At 39.7% G+C, this 11,471-nt stretch overlaps 1 protein-coding gene across 3 annotated transcripts in view; it reads right to left on the bottom strand.

Moving 5' to 3' along the window:
* SHPRH (SNF2 histone linker PHD RING helicase) overlaps window positions 1-11,471 on the bottom strand; it is a 126,191-nt gene that overhangs the window by 18,549 nt on the left and 96,171 nt on the right. For 2 of the 3 annotated variants that reach the window (XM_082405427.1, XM_082405428.1), the window contains exon 30: window positions 190-2,572. In XM_082405427.1, coding sequence (XP_082261553.1) covers window positions 2,455-2,572 — 118 coding nt within the window. In that variant the 3' untranslated portion in view covers window positions 190-2,454. Of the gene's footprint in view, window positions 1-189; window positions 2,573-11,471 lie in introns of those variants that run through there. The other variant, XM_082405429.1, reaches the window with a different exon arrangement.

The following is an 11,471-nucleotide window of genomic DNA, read 5'->3' as shown; positions in this document are numbered from 1 at the left end:
CCAGGGAAACCAGGGGAGCAAGAAAGAGAAGATGACATTTTGAGAAGGAAGGAGACATTTGCAAGGCAAGGGGGGAAGGACATGTCAAACAGGTAAAACAACAGCAGTAAAGTCTGGGCCACAGGGAAGTCCAAGATATACTCAGGAAATAGCTATTCATCTAGTGTGATAGCGAGAGAGAGAGAGAGAGAGAGAGAGAGAGAGAGAGAGAGAGAGGGAGGGTGTGTGTGTATTGTCTGGAGGGGAAAGGGGAAAAGGAAGAATGGCTGGAATGAAATCATAGAGAGTGGCTGGAAGACTTTATTTGGTTCTCATAGATTTGAATTAATATCTTAAAAAAGCTTTTTTGGGATTCCCTGGTGGAGCAGTGGTTGAGAATCTGCCTGCCAATGCAGGGGACACGGGTTCGAGCCCTGGTCTGGGAAGATCCCACATGCCGCGGAGCAACTAGGCCCGTGAGCCACAACTGCTGAGCCTGCGCGTCTGGAGCCTGTGCTCCGCAACAAGAGAGGCCGTGATAGTGAGAGGCCCGCACACCGCGATGAAGAGTGGCCCGCGCTCGCCGCAACTAGAGAAAGCCCTCGCACAGAAACGAAGACCCAACACAGCCAAAAATTAATTAATTAATTAATTAAAAAAAAAAAAAAAGCTTTTTTATGCTACCCTGTGGATGACAAGTAGAAACTTCTCCACGATAGATCTGCACTGCCCAATACAGCAGCCTCTAGCCACATGTGGCTGTTTATTTTAAATTTAAATTAACCAAAACCAAAATAAATTTAAAATGTTGTTCCCAAGTCATGTTAGCTACATTTCAAGCACTCAGTAGCCACATGTGGCTGGTGGCTACTATATTGGCTGGTGCAGATAGAAAACATTTAGGTCATCACAGAACATTCCGTTGGGCAGCGCTGAGTGTACAGCTCACAGCTCAGCTTTCTGCAGTATCATTTCTGCCCTGAAGAAGACAAAGAACCTCGGCAAAGAAACTCAGTGAGGAAATAATCGGGCTATGCCCAATAACTGGACATGAGCACTGCTGCAACGTAGTGAGAGATTTGCTTCTCATCTTCTGAAAAAATCAGACTCTTGCCATGCAGAGAGCTGTGATAATCCCTGGCTTTCATTTTGAAAACAAATGTAAAGGCTAATTGGGAGAAAGTATTATAAGAGGAAGACTCCAGAGTCAGACTGCTGGGCTCAAATCTGGCCTTGCTTCTTACTAGGTTGGATCCCTTGAAAAAATAACTCAACCTCCTGATGCCTTCATTACTTCATCTGTGAAATAAATTTTGTTAAAGAAAAGATTTTCATGACACTTGTTAAAGCAGTAAGGTAGACTTTATTAAGGATTAGAGTGATAGGTGTAGGGACTGTTGAGATGGGGCTTTGCTGTAGGGGAGAGATTGGGCTCAACTCTGAACACAACTAGGAAATGTGAGGATTTATAGCCCAGGAGCAGGGGTGGGCGGGGGGTGGGTAGATGAAAAATTACTAAGTGGAAACACCAGGTGTAAGGGGGGATGCTGGCTAAACCAACCTAACAGGGTTCTTGCTAAAGGCAGGCTGGGATGACCAGGCATCACCTGGGGAGGGGGGGGATGGTGGAGGATGAGGAACCCAGTTAGATATCAAAGGCAGTCAGGTATGGAGGGTAGGGGATTCTAGGTAAACCAACATAGCAGGGCTCTTGCTAAAACTGGGCCATGCAAAGAAGGATACAGAAGTTCACAATTTGAGATCTAGTTGGGAAGAGGATTTAGAGGAGCCTGAGTAAAGTTCGGTCAAGGAGAGACTCTTTGCCAATATGGCAACAGTACCTTCCCAGGGCTGTTATAAAGGTGACATAAGTAAATATATGTAAAGAATTACAATAGTGCCTTGTGGATAATACAAGCTTTTAGTGCTCATTACTATTATTAACCAGCTCACCTTTTTGTCACATTGGCACTACACAGCCCTGGCTTTGGAAGGAGAGCCTAGACAGAGCTGGTTTTATATGTGTGAACATGTCCTATTACACAATAAGCACTCAATACCCATTTATTACTGTCGTTATCTTTCAAATGGCTGTATTACCAGAGGCAATTAGCAGTATTCGCAAAGGGTTGGAAAGTCAGTTTATGGAATATAAGTTTTTATACAGAAACTGGTAATGCTAGAAATTTATAATCCCACAAATTGCTTTGTTCCTCAATATACACAGTACCAAACTGTTTAATGTCCTTTGATTTTTCCCCCCTCTTTTCAAAACTTTTAGCACACAGATTCTACAAGGAAGGTCAACTATGTACCAGTATCCCTCTTAAGGACAAGTTTGGCTAAGCAGAGGTCATGGGCTGTCACTTTCTGGCGTCCCCTGAGAGTGGATTGATGCTGCTTGATGCCGTCCACTTTTCTGATCACACTAGAACACATGTTAAGTACAAGAATAATATGTTAGGTAGAAATGTTTTAAAAACTTAGAGAGGGATAAATAAGCCTCAAAAACAAACCTTTTTTCCTGCAAAACTCTATGACAGAGACTTCTGCTTTTTGGCAAGATGGAAGAACAAGGGCAGGATTTATTCTCCTGTATAAAACAAATAAACAATAAAATCAAATATATAACACAGTGGTTTTCTAGACAGCAGACATCAGGCAATGCCAGAGAGTAATCCTTCCGAGACAAGTAAGGTGAGTCCTATGATTGCCTCAGTCACTGATACGTGTAACAATATGGATGAATCTTCAAATAATTATGCTTAGTGGAAGAAGCCAGACAAAAAGAGTGTGTACACTCTGGACTTATGATCTATTAGCTGTGAGATACCTTATCCCATGCCTTTCCTCTAACTGTCCCTTCACCTTCCAGCCCTAATAGAAATCTGGATCTTCCCTTACAAATAGTCTCCTTTAGAGAGAACAGCATGGGAGCCATTGCTTTTACCCCAAGAACCTCAGAGCATGAAGATGTAAGCCACTTCTTTAGTCCTCCTTCAAAAACCACTGCTTCTGTGAAGTGCACGCCATCCGATCTTGCCACACATCATGTTGCGTTCACCTTGCTCCTTCATTCATTGATAACTTCTTAGTGTCTGCCTCATTGTCTTCTCTTCCATAAAAAAAAAAAAAGTGCGCACACTGTTTGATTCCATTCATACAGAACTCTAGAAAATGTGATGAATCTCTAGTGACAGAAAGCAGATCTGTTAGGAAGATTTAGTAGGAGATAGATGACAAAGATGCATGAAGAAACTTTTCATGGTAATGGTAATGCAGATGCTCACTGTCTTGACAATAGTGATGGTTTCATGGGGGTATTTCAATGTTAAAACTTATAAAACTGAAAATTTAAGTGTGTGCTGTTTATTATATGTAAATTATACCTCAGTAAAACTGTTAAAGAACAAAGCAACCCTCTGCTGTTCTTTCCTCCCCCTACAATACTCAACAAATGCATCACAGAACTACAGAAAATCTAAAGGCTCAAAACACTGATGCTGGAGGACAGTGTGACCTGGCACACTGTCTACTATTGGCAACAGAGACCTGCAGGGCTGTGTGGTTTGGGTCTCGCAGTTCTTCACGACGGGGCTGACAGAAATGAACTTACTTGTGGTTGACCCTGACTTTGATCTTCTCATTTGCCTGTATGTCTATATAGTTCATAGCATAATCGCAAGCAAATCTGATATTAATCATTGTGCTTGTGATTGCTACGAATCTTATACTCTTGGTGGTATAAAAATTACAACGTGGGAGTCTTCAGAAGCATGAAAAGCAACACAAAACTTTTGCCCAAGCAGCTTTTGTATGTACATGTACTTATAGAAGATCAGACGTAAACAAAACGTAGGTCCAATCACTTTTGAATCCCGACTTGGAATTCAGCAAAAGACTAACAATTTCATCTCATCTAATTAACCTGTCATATTAAATACAATTTTCTCTTGCTGGTTAGCTTTTGCATTTTTCTAGTTGATCTATACATACTTTAGAAAAATGATATACTACTTGTTTTTATTTAATATGATATTTGGCATCATTTATAGAGCTTTGGTATGGGGCCTCTGGTTGGGAACTCTATTATAACATTGTTTCTATGGGAGACTCAAAATAAATTTTCAACATTTCAACTTAACGTGCTCTTTTCAGGCATGTTCTTTGCTATGAACACAGGATCTACTTGTACTATAAAGTATACTTCATTATTATTCAGAATAACTTACCCATGTAGCCAAATCAATGACTGGAGATAATAACACCAATTTGGAAACAAAATTGCCTCTGTTCCAAAAGGCAATGTGGGAGTGCCTTCATTTTCAAGTTACAAATGAAAGACACTTGTAATACAAATACAAAAACAAAAGCAAAGAAATGAAAAGTCAACCATAGTAAAGCTCACGGACTATGCAGTACAAGATGTCAGTTAGAATGAGGACATGATAATAGACATTACAGAATTTGTCTCTAATTGATGTTTCTGATTCCAAACCAATATAAAAAAATTTGGAAGTTTTGGTGACAATGACCAGTCAGCTTTGCAGGCTGTGAATACCATAATTAGAAGAAGAGGAAAAAAATAAATTGAAAAGAAGAAGAGCAGCATAGCAGCGTGTGTTGGAATGGCAGGAAGAGAAGAAACTGCTGTTGAATCTTAAGTTGAATTCTATCTCTGTTCTTTCTGAATGATAAAAATATATTTTGCAGTCTCATTAATGGTGTCGAAAATAGATTTTTGTTTATCCACTGTTAATCTTTAAACAACATTTAACCTTTTATAACCTAAATATAAATTGCATGTTAACATTAACCCCCTACACTGCTAAAATTATTTCTGAAACAGACATTTATCATTGATGAATTAACGTGTACTTAGGGACAAGTATTGTGTGTGATGTTTGTACTCACAGCATCTAGCACAGTTTACCAGTTACACAGAGAGTGTTGAACAATTACTTTTGTGTTTCAAGTATCAAAGTCTATGTTCAGAATGTATGAGGTGCTGCATTTCTCTCTGAAATAGAGTTTTTATGTCTGGGTAAGACTACTAAAGAAGTACAGAACATTTTGTCTTTATTTTTCATCAAACTATTTCCATGAGTGTCTTAGAAAACCCTCTCTCACGTGCAACCAAGGCATGCGATTATTACATTTTCCTGGATTACAGTGCTAGGCAGGTACCATATTTTATTCGTCTCGGCATTTTCAGCATCTGGCACAAATAGGCACCTGGCACATGGTAAGTGCTCAGTTAATTTTGGTTGAATGAATGAATGAGTGAATAAGACCAAACTCTGTGTAGTGTTAAATGTCATTAGACTGGAGTTTGGATCTAAGGATGTCAGGTGTTGAACAATAGGTATGTATCTGACCCTGAATTTGTGAAGAGGATATAAAGGTGCATATGGCAGACCCACCAGCCTGAAGGAGATAGCTGTGCACACAGATCAAATACCACAGTGTAAGTGCTATCACTAAAGTGTAAAGAAGATCCACGGAAGCACAGGTAAAGGAGTGAAGGTTTTTTAGATGAAGAACTACTTCTGTTGGGGCTTGAAAATAATAAAAATGAATGCAGAAGTTTTGATTAAAGGTTAACCAAAGAAGAAATCTTCAGAATAACATGTTTAAAGTAAGTTCACCGAGACCAGCCATAAAAAGGTAGACATATATAAGACCAGGTTTCCAAAAAAATGCATGGATAGATGATAATATGTTGTAATATATTCCACGAGTTTAAGTGGTATCGCCCCTTCAATAAGCAACAAATATTTTAAGCCATCTGGATGAAAATGACCGTGGTGAGTGGTCAGTTTGCAATAGCCCCTGTTATTAAAAAGACAGAGAAGGGGTAGGAGAGCATTCTAGGTAAAGAGAACAGCATATTGACAAGGCACTCAGGTGTTAAGAGGATAGCAAGTTTAGTGTAACTGGAGTTTTGTTAAGAGAAAGTGGCTGTCTTAGTCTGCATGGGCTGCTATGGCAAAATACCATAGACTGGTGGCTTAAACAGCAGAAATTTATTTCTCACAGTTCTGGAAGCTGGGAAGTCCAAGATCAAGGAGCCAGCTGATTCAGTTTCTGGTAAGGGCTCTCTTCCTGGTTTGCAGACGGCAGCCTTCTCACTATGTCCTCACGTGGGCTTTCCTTGGTGCATGCTTTGGCAGAGGAAGGGTGGGGGCCAAGCTCTCTGGGTGCCTCTTCTTATAAGGACACTAATCCCATCATGAGGGCCCCAACATCATGACCTCATCTAACCCTAACTACCTCCCAAAGGCCCCATCTCCAAGTACCATCACAATGAGGGCTTCATTAGGGCTTTAACATACGAATCTGGGGGGAGAGCACAATACAGGTCATAGCAGTGGCTGAGATGGGACCAGATATGTAGAGCTGGGCCAGCTAATAAAGGACAGTAGTGTCCTGTTCAGGAGTTTGGGACATTTCCACTGTCAACAGGAGCTAGCAAGGGTTTTTTAAGTAGGGAGATGACGTGATCAAAGTATTTTTAGAAAGGTAACTTTGACAAGCAGCATCTTCTGGCTGCCGCTTCCTGCTGCTTTTAGTGACTCGTTAAGTGACTAGTTGTCAGGAAGCAGGGCCTACAGTCAGTAGGATACAGGGTATTGAAGAATTACTCATGGTGTATTATTGGGATATTGTTGCTAAACAGATTGTGTTAAAAATCTTGTGTGATAATCTTTTTTACTTATTATTTATCCACATAAGTAATTTGAATCATAAGAGTGTCTGCCAATGGTTCCATGAAGCTACAAAGCATTTCTTTGTATGACTGGTTAATTCTTACATCTTGTTGACAGATTAATTTACCTCTTCTTCTCTTGCTGTTATGTGACTATAATTTAAGACAAATCCCTCAGGGCTGTCGCCTGAAACCCTATCTTCTTGTTTCATTACTCTTCACTTTTTACCTTTCCTTGCTTTAGACCTTAATTTGGGGGTCTTCACATTTATTCCATAAGGACATTTATTACTGAATAACCCTCACTATTTTTACTTATGCCAAACATTTTTAAGCTGAAAAAGATCCTTGAAAAAGAAATGGAAGATTTTTTTAAAGTAAAAATAACAACAATTACCAACGAAACAAAACAAAAACCAGAACAAACAATAAAGTCTCTGGCAATAAGGCAGAACTTTGTTACTTGGTGCAGAGATAAAGTCATTTAGCTTATGAATAAGTTTTTAAAAGGCTTGGAGCATAAAGACAACTTTTCTAAAAAAGGCACAGCATTCTTTCCAAATGAAAAGCCCAAAGAGACCAAAGCTTGATGATGTCCTAGATTTCTGAGACAGTTTACACTGAAATGATTATTTGTTTCTTTTTGAGTTGCCACATTTTTAGGTCTTTAGTGGTAGGCAAAGTTGTTAATGGCACTATCTTTTTTTTGTTAATGTCCTTTTCTTCAGCCCAGTATATCAAATAAATAAAATTTGAAGCATAAACATAATCTGAGACTTTAATGCTTTTCTACTTATTTCTAGTATGGAATGTTCAGAACCATAAACTGCCACATCTTTTGTAAACTGCTATAGTTTTATTATTCTGGGCTGACTATTTTCTTTCCCATAGTTATGATCATCCCATGTCCCTGACTTAAGCCCCTTTCTGAGTTCACATTTTGGTACCTTTGACCCCTCTTATGCTCTTCCCATCTGAATTTGGAAGGAAACAAATGGTTACTTTCCAATCTAATTCAAGCTGTCACTCTGACCGCAGTGAGAAGCAGTGGATGTCTGAACAAATTCCAAAGCTGGTTTCCCTCCGGGGAGTTGTGCCCTGGTATGAGGAGAGTCCGGGCAGTCTCCCCAAGAGTTGGGTTCAGCTGCATCTTGCTACATTGTTTGCTTCAATGAGCATTTCAAGACAAAGCAGGCCTGATTGTATAGAACAGGAGTTCTCTAAACTGGTGCCAGGGAGTCTAAGATTCACACGCAGGCTCTATTTGGGAAACCCTGTGTACGTCTATATATCCTTGAGTTATTTGATTTTGATTCCATGGGAGCAATTTTACAACTCTGTATACTGTAAGTGGCAGGCACACAAATTCTGTCCTGTCTGGTATGAGTTCTATTGACTTCCTTCAGTCTCCCTCTGCCACCAACGTGGGGGTGGGGGTGAAGGGGGGGTGAGGTGGGAACAGTTTTGCTTCCATCTATAATTCACTTCAACCTTCCTTCCTTTGTTCCCCACAAATATGTGCTTCTAGACTTTTTTTTTTGGCCATGCAGCTTGTAGGATTTTAGTTCCCCAACTAGGGATTGAACCCAGGCCCTTGGGCAGTGAGAGTGCAGAGTCTTAACCACTGGACCGCCAGGGGATTCCATTGACTTCTTTTTTGAACCAGCTATAACATCTGCCTGGTTCCCACTGAATGATTTAAACAAAATCTTTAATGCATGTCCATTCTTATGTCTGTATAAAAGTCACAATTTTACCTTTTTTTTTTTTTTTAAATAAGCTTTTAACCCTAAGCTCCCTCATTTGGAGAATGCGCATAGCAATACCTCTCTCACCCTCCTCCCTGAGTTTTTGGGCTTGAATGAGTTATAATTAACTGGGTTGAAATGATGCCTAAGGGCTGAAAATGCGTCTTCTCTGCTTTTGTATTTCCAGCATCTGGAAGGCAGAACCTGCCCCAAAGTGCTCTTTGGTATAAAATACTAAACTAAATAGGAGGCATTATTATTATTATCAGACATTTTTGGCAGCCCAGGAGCCAGCAACCACTGACCTCACCTTGAAAGTGGTAGAGGGTTCATCTTAGGTAGCATTCGAGGAGTCAAAGGAGTAAAGCTCATGTGCTGGGCAAATGGGGACACGGACACACCTGGTGGTTTCCGATTCCCGGGAAGAGGCCACAGGTGACAGAAAAGGGTTAAAGGAGTTTCAGAGTTGCCTCTTCCTTTCTGGGCCCTTTGCCACCAGAGATTCAGAGGTCAAAAGTGCTGTTCCCACACAACCATGAGCTGCTCTAACACACAGTCACCTGTCTCCTGTGCCTCTGAGGTGGGAGGATAGGCAGAGGGAAAGGGCAGGATTTCTGGTATGCAAAGTCCTATACCGAATAGCAAGACTGGCTACAACAGTAAAAGACTGCCGACACTTATCGACTGGATCTGTATCCTACTTTTACATTCAAATTACTTATTTCCATTCCAAAATATAAACTCTAACACTTTAAAATAGGAGGCTAAAGCTCAAAACTGAAGTCACTATAGAAATATTCTGCAACAGGTTTTAAGTCTCAGTGTTCTCTTTTCCACTCTTCATCTCTCCCTGATCTCAGCATGAGCAGGTACACTGAACATCTTGTTCATTAAGCATTACTAATGCAAGGGTCACAGGAAGGCAACTTGTGTTCGTTCAGTGAGTATCTGAATGCATCCCCCTATTAGGCTGAATAATGGCTCCCAACGATGGCAGGTTCTAATCCCTGGAATCTGTAACTTGTACCTTATATGGGAAAAGGGTCTTTATAAAAGTAACTAAGTGAAGGGTTATGACAAGGGGAGATTATCTGGATTAACCTGGTGGGCCCTGAATGCAATTACAAGTATCAGTATAAAAGAGAAGCAAAGGGAAGACACAGACAGAAGAGGTAAAGGCACAGGATCACAAAGGCACAGCTTGGGGTGATGCAGCCATAATCCAAGGAATGCCGGAAGCCCCAGAAGCTGGAAGAGACAAGGAAGGGATTTTCCCCCAGGGCTTCCCGGGAGAGTACAGCCCTGCCAACATCTTGATTCCACAACAGTGAAGTTGATTTCGAACTTCTGGCTCCCGGACCTGGAAAGAATCCATTTCTATTGTTTTAAGCCACCGAGTTTGTGGTCAGACTGGGTAACTTAAACAACACAATTTTATTTTCTCACCGTTTTGGAGACTAGATTTTCAAGATAAAGGTGTCAGCATGGTTGACTTCTTCTGAGGCCTCTCTCCTTAGCTGATGGATGCACCTGCCCTGTGTCTTCACCTGGTCTTCCTTCTGTGCGTGCTTCTTGTGTCCGTGTCCCAGTCTCCTTTTCTTTTAAGGACGTCAGGCATATTGAATTACGACCAACACATATGACCTTACTATACCTTAATTACCTCTCTAAGGACCCTATCTCCAAATACAGTTACATTCTGAGGTACTGGGAGTTAGGACTTCAACATATGAATTTTGAGGGGGATGCAATTCTGTCCATAAAATCAAGTAACATCATTATTTTTATTTCTACCCATGAGGAAAGACTGAAGTCCAAAACTTTGTTTAATATCACACAGCTGAAAAATCTAGGAGCATGGATTTGAAATCAAGTTGCTCTGATTTCATTACTGAGTTCTTAAAAAAACAAACAAAACAACAACAACAAAAAGTAAAGACTCAAAGAGAGAGAACGTGGATGTCTTAGAAGAGTCTTGTTTTTTACACCTCACCTCTCTAGTTTCTTGTCTGGTAAATTCAATCTGAAGGTGAAGAAGGACGTACAGCCTAGGCAGTCAGGATCATTACTATATATATATATATATATATATATATATATATATATATTTATGTTTTTTAAGTCTGCTATAAAATAATCACCCTTACAGCTGATTTCTTGAAATATCATTTTGGAAACAAAAACATCTACAATGAATTATCAGAGTTATTTTTAGGAGAAAGTTAGAAATCTTGCATCATAATAGTTTGTTTTTATTCTTCTTCAGTAATAATGCCTCTCCTGTCTATTTCATGAGACATCATCCTTTTTCTTAACAAAAAATTTGATCAAGTTCTAAAATGTTGTTTGTTAATGGGGAAGAATTTCCGAACATAACATCATTTGTTGAACAAATATTTATTGAAGATGATCTGCCAAATATTGTTCTAAATATTGGGAATAAAGCACAAAAAACACCCCACAGAAAAATCCTGAATGAAGCCTACATTTTAGTGGGATAAAGCAGATAGCAAACAATTACATGTCAAAGATTAAGTACACAGTACATACCAGTCACGCCTTAAAGTGACTGTGTCCGCAGTCCACAGAACACAACCTCATGAGAGTGGTTACCAGACTCCTGACCCACAGAAATCATGAGAGATTAAATAAATTATTATCATTTTTTAAAGTCATTAAATCTTGAAGTGATTTGTTATTCACCATTAGACAAATAATAAGTTGTTTGTAACAATAATTCAAGTATCTTCTTAGTACCTACTTTGTAATAGCTTTGTGTTTTCAATTGGTTGCATGATTATTTTATGGTAAATGTCATGATGTCGCTAGAAAATATGCATTTTTCTCCAGGCAGTGCTTGGAAAGCAGTTGTTAATATATAGTATCATTCTTAGAAGAGCCTGATATTTCTGAGGAGCTACAGATATCACTAAATGATCAGGCTCTTTCAAAGGAATGTGAATTCCTATCCAGAGAACCTAATTTTCTGTGCTGCTTAGCCTCAATTACTCCTTAACATTCTTTACCAAGAAAGA

This window comes from Balaenoptera borealis (assembly GCF_965194805.1).
Source record: "Balaenoptera borealis genome assembly, chromosome: 9".
In the NCBI taxonomy this organism is placed as follows: Eukaryota; Metazoa; Chordata; class Mammalia; order Artiodactyla; family Balaenopteridae; genus Balaenoptera; species Balaenoptera borealis.
The sequence above is the reverse complement of the archived record's forward strand: the minus strand, read 5'-3'. Positions and strand labels throughout refer to the sequence as shown.